Below are 15,775 nucleotides of genomic sequence, written 5' to 3' on the forward strand. Positions count from 1 at the left end.
TACCTTTGGAAGACATTTTCTTTATCAAAGGTGTGATCTAAGCATTTATACTTAATGCTTATAATTTACTTTTGAGTACTTCACATTTTATTTATATTATATGAAATAGATTATAGTTCAGTACCAAATATCAAAACTTAAAATCTTTTTTAATGCTTATTAGTATACTAGTTAATGAAAGCACAAAAGGAAGTGAAATAACATTGTAATTGATATCTAATCATAAAATCTTGTCCTATCCAAAACCAAATATTTAAGATAAGTAAATTGTCTAATTTCAGTTTAAATGGATTTTCTAAAAAAGAACTCATGTCATCCTAACCATTCATATTAAGTAACAGCAATACAACAGCAGAGGGCACCAAATAGCCATTCCAGGAACATTTTCTCATCTCGTTTTTGTTTCCCCTTGCACCTCCCACCTCTTTTTTTCCTCCTCCTTCCCTTTCTTCTTTTTTCCTAGTACTTAAAATCACTAACATTAAAACCATATTTTAAAAATAGTGGATGGTGGAATTTTCCCTTAGCTAATTTTTTAGAAAAATTTAAAAGTACATTAAGACATCAATGTGATTTATTTAGTGAACCTTTTGCATTTAACATTATGCATCAGAATTTCAGTTCTTTTAAAGCTCTTTATTCAGTAAAATATCCATGATCAAGAATAAATTTCTTTTTTATTTATTTTTCCTACCAAAATATTCTTAGGTAATAAGCCAGTTTTTCTACCATGTTTAGCAAATTAAAAATTATTTAAACCATGCATTATGAGTATACATATATAATTCATAAAATATTATATTAATATTTTAAATACATATATGTTCTTGGATTCTATTTTATTGTTTCAGGATTGATATTTATAGAAGTGTGTGTGTGTGTGTGTGTGTGTGTGTGTGTGTGTGTGCGCGCTAGATATATAACATTTCCTAGTTTTATTCTTAGTATCGTAGATCCCTGGTTCCAAAGCAGATTCAGATAAAAAAAAAATGATCCACTCTTCTGATTTGCACTTTAGAATAAAAATCGGCTTATGTTTAATGCTCACTGGCACGAACCAACTCTGTGTTTAGGTAGAAATCTGAACCATTTGATGTTATTCTTATAGATTTGACTTAGTGCTTTTTCAGGAAAAATAATAAATTATTTTACTAGTTAACTTTAAAAGAGCCTCAAAAAACTATGGTGTTAAAAAACGATTCAGAAATAAGTAAACTTTTAAATGAGGACCATTGATGTGAGGGGTGGTCAGCACCAGGGCAGAGGGTCTTAGTGTATGCAGCTGTTCCTGAGGCCAGGCAAGGTGTTGCTTGTAAATTACTGCCAATGTTTTAGATTTCTCTATGTCAGTGGATAAAATGAAATAAACTTAAAATATCATTATAACATTGGTCTTAGGGGACAGAGCTATTGGTGTTTCAGCAGATGCGATTTAACCTAGCATATTACAATTTTATAGTGACGATAAATGTTATAAAAAGGATGCATTAATATTTTCTTCTCTGTAGATTGTAAGTTTTTGTTGTTGTTAATGGGGGCTGCTGTTATAATATGTATGTCTGTGCTGAAAAACTACCCATGCTTGAGTAAGGAATTAATCTCATGATTGTCATTCTGTCATTTTCCTTGGGTTTTCACTTGAGACAATTTTACCTGCTACTCTTTTTTGTTGTTAATCCTCACCTGAGGATATTTTCCCATTGATTTTTAGAGAGAGTGAAAGGGAGGGGGAGAGACACACAGAGAGAGAAACATTGATGTGAAAGAGACACATCAGTTGGTTCCCTCCCGCACACATCCAAGATATGTGCCCTTGACCAGAATCGAACCCAGGACCCTTCGGTCTGTGAGCTGAAGCTCTATCCCACTGAGCCAAACCAGCTTGGGCATTACCTGCTACTCTGTGATTGTCACAAGTTCACTTTCAGCGGTGAGCAAGCAGTTCAATAATGTTTTCCTATTGTTGCATTTCAGTTATATTTTAAGTCAGGTTTCTTATGTAGTACTTGAAATGGCCAAATCTGTATTTTCCCCTATACAGGTAATATAAAGTTATAATAGGCTTAGTATTTATAATGAAAATGTCAAATACATGCCTTACTAGCTTTTAAAGTGAGTGTGTATATATATATGTGTGTGTGTTGGTGGTGAAGTGGCACCAGATGTTAGACCAGTAGAGTCAGACTGGACCTTGCTTCAGCAACCTTGGTACTTGAGTTCTGGCTAAGAAAGAATTCAGAGTCAAGACTACAAGAGAAAGTTAGTTTAGAAAGTAACAGAGGTAGAAGAAGTGAGCAGGAGAAGAAATGTACCCAGGAAACAAGCTACAGAGGAAACGAAGGGTCCTTAGAGCTTAGGAGAAAGAGGGAGGCAAGGAAAACGTGCCTGGGAGTTGGGGGTGAGAAAAGGGAAAGGTGAGGGCCTGCGAGAGAGAGAGAGAGAGAGAGAGAGAGAGAGAGAGAGAGAGAGAGCCCCGCTGGGTCCATGCCCAGAGGTTGTTTATCTGGAGGTCTCAGGGGAGGGTCTCAATAGAATATTCAGCAGCTTTCCAGGCCTGTCCTTTCAGGGTCCTGGTCTCTACCAATTGGTCAGCACCAGGGCAGAGGGTCTTAGTGTATGCAGCTGTTCCTGAGGCCAGGCAAGGTGTTGCTTGTCTGGTTTTGCTGCTTTTCTGGGCCTGGAGCTGAAACACAACTGAGGCTTAGATGTATTTGATGGGTCAGAATCTCATTGTCCTGGGGGCTTAATGCTTAAGGGCTGTTCTCCACTCCCGTTTGTCCTCCCGCTAAGAGGGTCTAACCAACATGACTAGCAGCATGTCGGGAGAGGAAAGGCCTGGGAGGATCTGAACCCCATGGCTCATGACATACAGGGGAGGGAGGGTTATCCTGAGGGCGAGGTCCTTGTATTCCTAGTTTTGCCCATTGCTAGGCACCCAGGGCGTTCTGTCCTGGTGACCTTCTCTACCTGGACCATCGTCCTGGCTCTGCTCATGCCTGTCTGACTCTCTACCACATTTGTATTTTGCATTTACCATTGGGTTTACCAATAAATTTGAGACCATTTCATTTATATATACCTTTCGATTTAGCTTTTCTTGTTGGTCTTTTTTTTCTAGTAAGTTTTTAAATTATTGCCGTAAGTACAGAGGTTTTATTTTCTCCCACGCATCTTGCACATAATAGGCACTCCACAAATATTTGTCAAGCTGAATTTAATCTTCCTCCATGGTAATGAAAAAGTGAGTTTGTGAGCACACATTTCAGCTGCTCTTAATAAAGGTGGCTGAGCAAGCGTACTAACCTTCCCGTGGAAGAATTCCCAGGTCAGAGGGCCTGCATTTGACATTGTTAAGAATATATGGTGATTTGAATGAGTTAGTTTGCTCTAGATATGTATATCTGATGATTAAGCCAATGGTCCCTTGGAGTTTGATAAATGTTTTTATTCATTTTTCCTTTAGTTAATCTTAGTGTGACATATTTGAATATCAAACATGTGGTGATTAATTCTGCCATCTCCATGCATTTAGCTGAAATCTTACCCTCTCATCTTTGCTGGTTATCTATGTTTTGTAGTAATAAGACTGTATATGTTAAGTCTATGAAATCCATTGTCAGGCATTACAAGTTATATGCAAGACTTGGTGATATCAGCAATTAGAGTTCATCTACAGGACTTGGGGATGAGTCATTTTCTCTCCTTTCCTGCAGTCTCCCTCCATTCTCTTCTCATTTGCTTTTATTGTTTTGTTTTTTCCTTTTGTTACCCTCTTTTTCTGACTGGATTGCTATTAGTGAAGCCTTTGCATTGGTGACACAATCAGTAGCAGGGTATGAGCCGTCGTGATAAGAGGAGTCACATACAATCACATCCAGATATCATGGTACTAGACAGGAGATAACCTTTCTGTGTCCAAGCACATGAGCAATCTGTTGGCATACCTTCCAACAGAGACAGAAAATCTGGGCAGATCTGAGGGTGCTGAAAGGGGCACATATGTGGCTGACATCAGAAGAAAGAGCTTGAAAGTAGACCTTGTGTCCTCACGCTTGCCTTCTTTTTTCTTCAAGCCACTCTTGCTGCTTCAGTAATTTATTTACCAAACATGTTTGATTTTATGTTCTTTGGTGGAAATGGCCTCTCTTTCTCTTAAGAAAACTTTGTAGATCTTTACTGGAAAGACAATAACTGCTAAAGTACTCAAGGCTCTATTTTTTATCTAATATTGCTATTACCTATTCCCTCATACCTAGTATCACATCTGTCTACCTAATATTGATATTAGATGATATTTTACCTTTTGCTGTGACATAACCAACCCTGATGCCTAGTTTAATGCCTGCACCATAGCAGCAGCTTAGTATGTGATGGCTATCATTATTAATAACACTTTTCACGTCAATAATGTTATATTAGTTATAATTATTATTAATATATAATTTTATGTATCATTCAGTAAAATTAGTGTCAGTAGGTACAAAGCATTAAGTATAATTGTGACATTACATATTCAGTGTTTGAAAAAGCAATTATAAAACACAATGCTGTTAGAAATAAAAGGATATTGTACAGAAATAAAAGGGTGATGTACAGAAATAAAGGGTAATGTACATATTCTTCATTCTATCCCGTCTTCTACATTTTCAGGACTATTGCATACTTTTATCTTCCCCACCTGGATGGCTTCTGTTTCTTCCCAATTTATATTCATGACTCTCATATAATTTCTTTTCAGCCAACATTGTTGGTGGATAAAGATGTATAAAATTAAATTTGATCATGTCAGTCACCTCATTCAAGTCTTTAGACAGAAGGTCTCAAACTTTACAGCACAAAGTTATCTGGGGTAAGCATTAGACAGATTTTCACCCATTCCCAGGGACAGATTCAGGCCAGCCGTCAGGCCCGGGAATCGGTGTTTAAGAAGCACCCTGGTCCTAGCTGGTTTGGCTCAATGGATAGAGTGTCGGCCTGTGAACCAAAGGGTCCTGGGTTCGATTCCGGTCAAGGGTGTGTACCTTAGTTGCAGGCTCCTCCCTGGCCTTGGCCCTGTTTGGGGCTCATGCAGGAGGCAGCCAATCAATGTGTTTCTCTCACATTGATGTTTCTCTCTGTCTTTCCTTTCTTCCACTCTCCCTAAAAATCAGTGGAAAAATATCCTCAAATGAGGATTAAAAAAAGAAAAGAAAAAAAAGAAGCACCTTTGATGATTCTGAGAAGCACCGTGTTAGTGGCCCGAGCCCGCAGGACACAGTCCTGACTGTGTGAACGGACCTTCATGCTCTCTAGGAGCACCCAAGCATCCGTTGCATTCTTCATCACGGCTGTGGTTTCATTACCATCCATACTGTGATGCTTCCTGCCTTTATCTTTTTTCACGTCTTGCTAACTTTCTGCCAGGAGTGCCTTTTCATTGCTCAAGTTCCTCTTGTGCGAGGATCTCCCTGGTCACCCAAGGTGGAGTTGGCACTTTCTGGTTGTGTCCTTAGCTTGCAGTCCCATTTATTTATACAACTATTCACACCACATTGTAATAACATCTTCGCGTGTCACTATTTAACTGTCACTTCTGAGTTCCGTGACTAGAAAAACCTTCTTATTTATCTTTGTATCTCCAGTGTCTTGCAGAAACATAAGTGAATGCGTTATGAGTGAATTCAATACAGGAATGAATTTCAAAGTCTTGACTTTTTTTACTTTGTGTTTTATGTAGTGTAAATTTATCTATTGCTTATGTACCTAAGGTTCTTTAGCTGTTGAATGGAAATAGTATTTATTTTCTACCTTCCTTTAAACATCATTCATTGATTTATACAAAGGAAGCAGAATTAGTGACAATTCTGGAAATAATTTTTGGAAGAGCAGCCATTTGAGATCCTTATTGAAGGATGGGTAGAAGCATGACTTGAGTGGCAGTAGGGAGATTGAGAAGGGAGCTTCATGCTGGCATAAATGCTGCAAAGGTACAAATGTCTGGCTCTTGTAAACTGTGGAATTTGGTTGCAGTAGAAGATGTAAGGGTTGTGGTTAGAGATGAATTTGGAGGAGTAGGCAGCAGTCTATTTTGGAGGATGTCTTGTGCTTTGCAAAGATTTTTTCATTGGTTTATAAAATGTAATTGAAATCTCTTAAACTAGAAAGAAACACTTCTAGATGGGAGGAGAATTTGAGAAAGAAAAGACAAGTTAAGGGGATTTTGAAATTTTATGATAGAAGAATTGATTAGCAATTAAAAATAATTTCATAACGATTTTTATAATGTTCTTTGTTCATTCTGCCAAGTACTCTGATAGGTTTAGATTTATATAAGATGAGTAAGGCATAGTACCCATACAGCACACAAAAATACAAATAACATAAATTAACTAATCATGTAAATATAGCTAAGACATACAAATCCATGTTGTATAGTAGATATAAAATGTTATGGAGGCTGGATTTATTGTGGACTAACTTTCCTGGGAGGACTAGGGTCTTGATGGAAGAGAAGGGACTGGAGTAGAGCAAAGAAAAATATTTTTGGCAAAGGAATACATAAAAGAGTTACTGGGCCTTGCTGGAGTGGTTCAATTGGTTGAGCATGGTCCCATGCTCCAGGAGGTTGCCAGTATGATTCCTCGTCAGGGCACATTCCCAGGTTGATCCCCAGTAAGAAGCGTGCAGGAGGCAGCCGATCTACGCTTCTCTCTCCTCGATGTTTCTATCTCTGTCTCTCTCCCTTTCTCACTCTCAAATCAATAAAAACATATTTTTTTAGAAAAGAGTTAATGAGAGAGGAACTGTGGTTTGGTGCTAGAATCTGTTTGTTAAAGCTGGAAAGTATTTGGGCCTTGAATGTTGTGCTGAAGGATTTTGCATTTTATCTTAGAGCTTTCCTTTCTAACTATGAAAATAGTATATATTGATTATGTGTAATAAATATGAAGAAAATCTTTTATAATTTCAATACAAAATGTAATTAATATTAACATTTTCATCTATTTTCAGTGTTTTTCACCATGTTCATATATGTACTTACATATGAAATAAATGAAGTCAGAACCACTGTGTGTGTGTGTATGCACACATATCTGTAATTTTTTTCTCACTTAAAATTAGAATGTTGCCATTTTGCCATGTAGTTAAATGTGCCCAGAAAGCATGATTTGTAGTGATTGCAATATTTACTCTATTATATGGCTATTCTTAAATTCTTAAATTATTTACCTCTTTTCTTATTTTTAGATTATATAAGTTGTTTTCAGTTTTAAAGTAATGAATACTGTTTCACTGAACATCTTTGTACATAAATCTTGTCTGCATTTCTGATTACTTAGGATGGGGTTCTAGAAATAAATATTCTGGATCAAATAATCTCACGGGTTCAGAATATATTTTGTCCAATTACTCTGCCAAAAGTTGCAATTTAAAGTCATACCTACTCGCTTTGACTTTCATTGTACTCCTGGCTCAGTATTTTTTAGTGTATACTGCTTGCTAATTTTGTAAATGATATCTTGTGGTTATTTTAATCGTTATTCCTTGACCACTACATTGAGCAAGTTTTTCCTTACATTTATAGACTATCTATGTTTCTTTTATTGTGAATTGTCCTTGATTTTTATGGTATTTTTTTCCCTTTTATTTTTTCTTTTGATTTAAATTGTTATATAGATTATAATTTATCAGTCCTATTTCTGTCACATTTTATTCCAGTTTCTTACTTGCCTTTCAGTGCTTTTATAGTGGTGAATTTTAAATTTAACTATGTTTGGAAAGTTTGTTCTCACAGATATAGCCACCTATATTTTGATTTAGTTTTTAATACTTTTGTACTTTCTTTTTCTTTCAATAACCCATGCTAAAGGCAGTTCTTTGGCAGAAGACTGACATAATTAGATTTGTGCTTCAGAAAGAAGTCTGTGGCTCTGTGGACAACGGGTTGGAGTAGGGAGAGACTAGGGTAGGGGTAGTGGAACCTGTTTAGGGGAAAGATGAGGGTCTGAATGTGGTGATAGTGACAGAGGGGATAAAATGGAATATGGGCAGGTTTTGTGGGAGTGGAGATCAGGACATACGGAACATGAGGTACTCTGGGACATCTAAGTCCAAGTGGAAATACAGAATTGAACCTTCTTCAGGAGGCTGGTCTGGCTGCTGATGGATTTAGGGAGCTGCCTACTCGTAGATGGTGGTTCTAATGTGGGAAGATTCAGTTTCAGGGTAGCTGACTGAGAAGGGTGGTCAGAATTAGAAGTCTCACCAGGAAGGTGTTCTTTGGGAAGCTGGTCTTACCAAAACAATGTCAGACACTACAAAGAGCCATATAGGAGAAGGGGCATGGTCAGAGGATAACACTGCTTTATAGAATCTAAGTAGACTTGAACATGTTCTCTGTTGAGGGAAAGGAATCTCTGAACAGGGAGAGATGGACGGTGAAGTAGAAAAAAGAGGGATTTGATGGTGCAGCAACTTAAAAGCATGAGAAGCCGAGATAAATGCATTATTCTCTTGGCTGGAACCATAGTTCATTCTCAGAGATAGAATTTACATAGGAGTTATTGCAACAAATTTTAATTTGTTCTATGAGTAAAAAGACTCCTGTCTTCAATAATAAGCTTTTATTTCCTTCTTAAAAATGAATGGACAATTTTATTATTATTTCAGCATAAAGTTCTGATCGTATAAGTTCATATTCTGTACATGCTGCTGATTGGCAAAGTTAGTGAGTTACTCTTAATGGTACAGATACTTAAAAAGACAGCTTAACAAGTGTTTAAATGCCTTTGACTATTTAGTGTTTCATTAATGAATATATGAAATTAAACACTTTTAATTATAACCATCTTTTAAAAATATTCATTGCAGGGAAATTTGCCTAAATATTCTCATAACTCCCTGATGGTTCAAGCAATAAAGACAAACCTAACAGACCCGGACATACATGTGCTTTTCTTTGATGTGGAAGCGCTGATTATTCAACTCCTGACTGAGGAAGCCTCTAGGCCGAACACGGCGCTTATTTCCCCTGAGAATCTGCAGAAAGCATCTGGCAGGGCAGACAAAGGGGGCTCTTTTCTAACTGGAAAACGAGCAGCGGTTCTCTTCCAACAAGTGAAAGAAACCATCAAAGAGAACATAAAGGAGCACCTCCTTGACGAGGAAGAGGAGGACGAGGAGACCATGAGGCAGAGAAGGGAGGAGAGCGATCCTGAATATCGGGCCAGCAAGTCGAAGCCACTGACCCTGTTAGAATATAATTTGACTATGGACACTGCCAAGTTGTTCATGTCCTGCCTTCATGCCTGGGGCTTGAACGAAGTTCTGGACGAAGTTTGTCTCGATCGCCTTGGAATGCTGAAGCCCCACTGCCCAGTGTCGTTCGGCCTCTTATCGAGAGGAGGTCATATGTCACTGATGCTTCCTGGTTATAATCGGGCCGCCTGTGCGCTGCCACACAGGAAAGCGGAAGAAGAAAGGAAGCTTCCAGCAACGGAGGGAGTAGGCAAGGGCACGTACGGGGTGTCTCGAGCCGTCACCACACAGCATCTCCTGTCCGTCATCTCTTTGGCAAATACCTTGATGAGTATGACCAATGCAACTTTCATTGGTGATCACATGAAGAAGGCCCCTACCAGGTGTGACCATGATAGTTTTGATTTCATTCTTTTGTTTCAAGAAAAAGAAACCTGTTTCATGTTTGTCACTGTTTATAACCCCCCCCCCCTTTTTTTGGTTCTACCCACTGTAGTATTTTTGGGGCATCTCAGTATTTCTCCCCTTTTAAATTATATGTATGGTTTAAAACCGGATAAAATTATATAGTTTCATTTATACTCAGACATACTGTCTAGCTATTTTTAAAAAATTTGCAGTGAGGGAGTAGGTTACAGTTCAGCTTTAATAAACGAATTATAGAGTAGCATTTCAGAAAATATAATCTTAGAATTATATCCAACTAACGTTTGCACCAACACTTCATTCAAAATGTACGTTTAGTTAAATGCTTCTCTACATTGTGACCCATATGTAAGGAATAATATGTGTTGAGCGATTGTTTTAAGAATATCTGACGAGTATAGTCAGAATACTTAACCTGAATTACTATTTCCTGTTTTCCAGAAGTCATGAAGGCTACTTTTTAAACTGTGGTTTTATTATACTTTAGGGCAAGTTGACAATGTTCAGATTTTTTTTTTTTAAATCTAACAAACACTTAAGTAGCACTTACCTTATGTCTGGCTCTATTGTAAACACTGTACAGATACTTTCTCAATAAGGCTCTTAACCCTATAAGGTAGGTATTTTTATTATATTTTATTACAGGTAAGAAAACTGAGACACAGAGAGGTTAAGTAACTTGTCCAAGGTCACACAGGCAGTAAGTGGTGGAGCCAGAATTCAAAATGAGATAGTTTGCCTCTAGTGTCCAAGCTTTTTTAATGCCTTATTACTTTTTTCAGATTTTAAGGCTGAAGTCCTTTAAACTCAATGTGTTGTTCCGTGAACTCATTTAGACCAATGATGTGGGATGGACTGTGATCTCAGCATGCTACTAGTGGACAGTGAAGAGCTAATCATGATATTTATGTCACTGACAGTATGTGGAAGTGTTCATAAATATTTCGTAAGCTAGAGTCACTGATAATATCTTGAATTGTTCATATTTTTAAGCTAGAATAAAGCATAAGTTGTAGATGTGAAATTCTTACTTGCTATATGCTAATTATTTAATTTACTATATTAAAATTTGAAATGGGAAATATTAATAGGTACAAAACAAGCAAAAATCCCCATCTTCTTGGGACAGTAAATTGAAAATGTATGTGTAATTCTTTTGTAATTAATTTGTAATTAGAAAGTGTAATATTTTAAATTGTTCTGGAAATATAAAAATATGAATACATATATACCAGTACATGTCTTTTCTTCTTTAAAGAAAAATTTTTTTTCTTTCTTTTTTTTTTTTTTTTTGAAAGGCCACCTAGACCAAGCACCCCAGACCTTTCTAAGGCCCGGGGTTCCCCTCCAACTTCCAGAAATATTGTGCAAGGACAAATTAAACAAGGTAAAATGAAATCTTATTTAGTAATTGACATGCATCTTAGCTGTAGAAACTGAGGAGGCACAGCTAATGTATAATCATAACATTTTGTTTGTCTCAGATTGTTAAGAGAGAGAAAAGTTGTTATATTCCAGATGTAAATATAGATAATTAAGATGTCAGTTAAAAATAAATCAGATTTATTTAGAAATTGATAAATGAGCATATTTCACATAATTTTATTGTACTGCCTTTGGCCTTATTTTTATGCATTAAGGGCACCTTAACTTGACACATTGGTGCCTTATTTATGTGCATCTTGACTTTAAAACTTATATCTGTTGTTTAACTACATTTTAAAATGTTAAGTTTATATTTCTATATTCTAGCTATTCTTCTTCCATTTGCCAGTAGTTCATGCATTGCAAACCACAAGTGAAAATTCTTTCTTTTTATTTAAATCATTAGATTTTTACTTTTATCTGTAGCTTTTTCATTAGGCGATAGAAGAAGAAAGGTTGAGTTTCTCTTTATTATCTTTTATACTCATTTTAAGGCTGACAAGTGAGCTCAGCAGAGAGTTGGAGGTGGGGCAGGGTCACTTCCACTTTGTGAGAGCGTTCCTTCCAGCTGAGAGTTGTGACTCACAAGATGTGGTAGAAGTAAGAGAGGATGATGAAGGCTCTGCTTGTAAATGATGACATTTTAGAGTGTTCTTTTTTTCCTTTTAGATTTAAAATTATGCAGTTTTAAACCTCTTTAGGTTTTAAAGAGTCAGTGATTTGCTAGGTAAACAGCAGGTCTCTAACTTCATGTCTACAATTTTCCCCTTCCCTGGGACAAGGACTTTTCTCTCTCTTAGCTGATTATTTGGCATGTATTTTAATGCCTTAAGTGGGATGCTTGATTTTAGTTTTGGGTACTGTCTGTTGGCTTCTCATTATGGAAGACCAGCTCTCACAGTCTCTGCACCACTCCCATCCTTCATTCCAACTCCACATGGTCGGTCACCCCTCTTGTTTATCAGTTTTCGCATTAAGCGTGTATGTTATTTTATGGTTTATATTAGATTATATAAAAGTTAATAGTTTGGGTTTTATAACTCTTTATACTTGTATCCTGTATATAAAATGTAATATACATCTAGAAAAGTGCACAGAACAGATCTGTATTTCAGTGACGTGTGCAAGCTAAACACTTTGTCACCACGGCCTTGGGCAGGAAACAACAGTGCAGTGTTCCCAGAGCGTCCTTCAGATTCCCTCCCAGCCAGACCTTCCCCTGCCAGAGGCAACCATCCTGACTTTCAAGAAATCACTTTCTTTCTTTCCTTTGTAGTTGCACCCCCTAAGTTTAAATTCCTAAACATAGTTTGCCCGTGTTTTGAATTTTATATGAATTCAATCAGTCATGGAGGATGTATTCTTTTGTATTTGGCTTCTTTTGTGAGATTTATCAATATTGTTGCATCAGACTGTGGCTTGTTCACTTTCATTGTTCATTTTTATTACTGTATAGTGTTCTGTTGAATGAATAGACCACAGTTTATTCATCCATTCATCCTGTCAATAGACATTTGCATTATTTCCAGTGTTTGGTTTTCATAAATAATTCTGCTATGGACATTCTTGTATTTGAATCTTAGTATACATTATAAGCATTTCTGTTGTGTGTGTAACTCAAAGTGGAATTTCTGCATATATTTATCTTCAGCTTTAGCAGCTAACGTTAATGTGTTTTTCTAAGTGAGAGATGAGTATACATCCGTCAAAATGGCTAAAGGGAAAAAGATGGAAAATATTGTTGTGCTTTTATGACGTGTTGAATGTGATTGGAGCAGTGCTATATGTCTAAAGCTAGCTGTTTCCCATCGCCAACACAAGCCTTTCCTGAGTACTTTATCTAGTGCTCCGTGAATTAGGGATTTTCCAGTCAGGCTGCTAGGAGCAGGCACTGTCTCTGGCCCTTTGGTAGGTTCTTTCCCAGCCTGGAGTTGTTTCCTAACACACATGTACTCATCAGTACGCTGCTGAGTATCTGAAGAACCGTGATCTTCGTAGCTTTCTTGTCTCTGTCCTGTGAGTTCTAGCTGCCCAGTTTCCTGAGACTCAGCTGTCTTCCCAACTCAGGGAAACTGCTGGGCTCTTCCTCAGTTCCCCTCCCTCCCTTCTTGCATCTTGTCCTAGAACCCCCCCCCCCCTCACACACACACACACACAAGGCAGTCACCTTAGGTGTTCATAGGGTCATTTTGTCTTCCTGACTCTCAGTCCCTCTTGATGTCCTGAGGCCTGGAACCATTGCTTTATGTATTTTGCTTTGCTTTTTTATGGTTGCATCCTGGCCAAAAATAGAATTTCTTCTTTTCACATGTAAAATGTTCTGACTATACTATTATCTTATAAAGTAAAAATTCTTTATTTTGTATAGTTTTCACATTTTTAGAGCATTATTTCAGAGAGAAATGGAAACAGACCCACACAGGTATGACATAAAGTATAGATATTGTGATTAGAACACAAGCAGCCCCTTTTAGCTCTAGATCTAAATTCATTGACAGCATCTTTCAGATTATACAGTACAAATCAGTGGCAGGGCTCCCCTACATTTAGTTTAAAGCTTCATTTAAAATCTGTTCTTGTTAGAGATATTACTTGTCATCATCATTATCTTCATTATCATTCTTTTCTGTTGATGTTTCTTCTTGGATTACATTTTTGTCCCTCTGTAATTATAGCGGATGCAAGCATTTGATTTCTTAAAACAGAAAAGCTGCCGTGCCAACTACCAACATGCTTCTCTTCCTAAGGATTAGTGAAACACCAGGCAAAATTGTTTCAGCACAGCCTCACATGGGGATAGACTGGCACAGGTCTATTGTTCAGTTCTAGACGTAACTTTTTCAGCTGTATTATTTTTCATTAAATCTTGAGCTTTTTATTTTGGAAGTGGTACTTTTTCTTATTTCTATTGCTGATTTTTTTCTGTATGTGAAAAATGTATTTAAGAGCTATAGGGTTAAAAGCTCTAGGAGCATTTAATTTCAATATTCTCAATTAATTATGAAAGTAGTTTCAGTTATGACATAGACTGATTAAAGTACTGTAAATAGCTTTTTCTTTATGAGATGTCTATTTAAACAGGACTCCAGAAATATAATACCCAGAATCTGTTTATTTTTATCATTAAAAATAAAGATACTTATATTGAACACTGTTTTGTTAAGACACATTATTCTATCAGCTTTGTCAGTAGCATTTCTAGTTTCCTTTAGACTTGTGACTTAGAGAAAACATTCTACTTTAATCCCACTATTTGACCCATGTAAGATAATGATTGTTTAGCCCTACACTTTTATTTACTTACTAGAGGCCCAGTGCACAGATTTGTGCACTGGTGGGGTCCCTTGACCTGGTTGTGGGCATGGGGCCAAAACTGGCTTTCTGACATCCCCCGAGGGGTTCTGGATTGTGAGAGGGCGGTTCTCGGGTGACACACCGTGGAATCAGGCTCCCTCCCCTCTGGTTCTGGGTGTGTCACCCTACAACTGCAGCAGCCAAGTCGCTGCAGTTCCTGCATTGAGCGTCTGCCCCCTGGTGGTCATTGTGCATCATAGCTACCGGCCAGTTAGCTGGTTATATATATATAATTTCATTATCCTCTCCTTCTAGTGTCCTTTCAGAATTAAGGGTAAAATTAGATAGCATTAATAATCTCTACTGGGATCATAACAATTTCTCACTTTTTAAAAAATGGGAAATTGCAGGAGTGTCCCTGCTGTTGGAAATCACCAGAGGAGATTTCTCAACAGTTTTGTTAACATGAAAGCTAAAACCTGAAACTTTACTCCTTGCCACTAAAGTTTACCAACTTTTTGCATGAGGCAATGAATACTTTATAGGCTCTAATAACTGAATTTGTAATTAAGCAGGATTTAAAATGGACAATAAAATTATTCAATGGAATATAGAAATTTTGGGGATTTCTTTGCAAGATTATTTTGCAATGTTATTATTAGATCTTATGAAATATACAATTAAGAACAGCCCTATTCCTTTTATAAGCATAGCATCATACACTAATTAAAATTTCATAAGGACCAAAAGCAGTCTGTTATACTAAAAAATAACTTCCCAGATGAAACTTTTTGTGTGTGCAAGATCTGCTCTTAGGGTTCATGGAGTTGGATTTTTGGTTTCTTACTCATGTTGATGTACTTCTTTTAGTTCTGTTGTTTCCCTCACACGTGCCTGATTGACATTATGATGCATTGGTGTGGGAATTATGAAAAGTTGTTTTCCTGCAGCTGGCCCATGGTTACAAAAGAACTTCACTGCATGAAAAGCAAACATATCACTCAGCAGACAATGCTTAAACTGTGCAGGAGCCCAAACCTATTGCTGTTCAGTGGCAGAAGAAAGGAGAGGGATTAATTTGAAGATGCTTGTGCATGACATATGGTAATTTCTCCATAGGAAGGAAGTGTCAAATGGTGACCTCTAAATCTTAACATTGAACCCCAGTTGTAGAATGTGTGTGCCATACGGTCCTTTTTGCCTTTTCATATGATAATTTAAGCTGAACCATTTTCCTGGCAGCATAACTTTTGAAAGAGGATTTTATAAAGACTATAATATTCACAACAATTACTCTTAGAATATAAAGCTTTTGTATAGTAAAAATAGTTTTTTTTGAACTCCAAAGAATGAACCTATGTCAGGATTCTCCTAATAAGAATATATAGTACAT

The 15,775-nt window shown here is 37.0% G+C and overlaps 1 protein-coding gene across 6 annotated transcripts in view; it reads left to right on the forward strand.

Annotated features, from left to right (window-relative positions):
* Positions 1–15,775, forward strand: part of WDR7 (WD repeat domain 7) — a 291,854-nt gene that overhangs the window by 71,391 nt on the left and 204,688 nt on the right. For all 6 annotated transcript variants that reach the window (XM_059706176.1, XM_059706178.1, XM_059706179.1 and 3 more), the window contains 2 exons: positions 8,851–9,620; positions 10,962–11,050. In XM_059706176.1, the coding sequence (XP_059562159.1) occupies positions 8,851–9,620; positions 10,962–11,050 (859 nt within the window). The remainder of the gene's footprint in view (positions 1–8,850; positions 9,621–10,961; positions 11,051–15,775) is intronic.

This window comes from Myotis daubentonii, chromosome 8, assembly GCF_963259705.1.
Source record: "Myotis daubentonii chromosome 8, mMyoDau2.1, whole genome shotgun sequence".
NCBI classification, from domain to species: Eukaryota; Metazoa; Chordata; class Mammalia; order Chiroptera; family Vespertilionidae; genus Myotis; species Myotis daubentonii.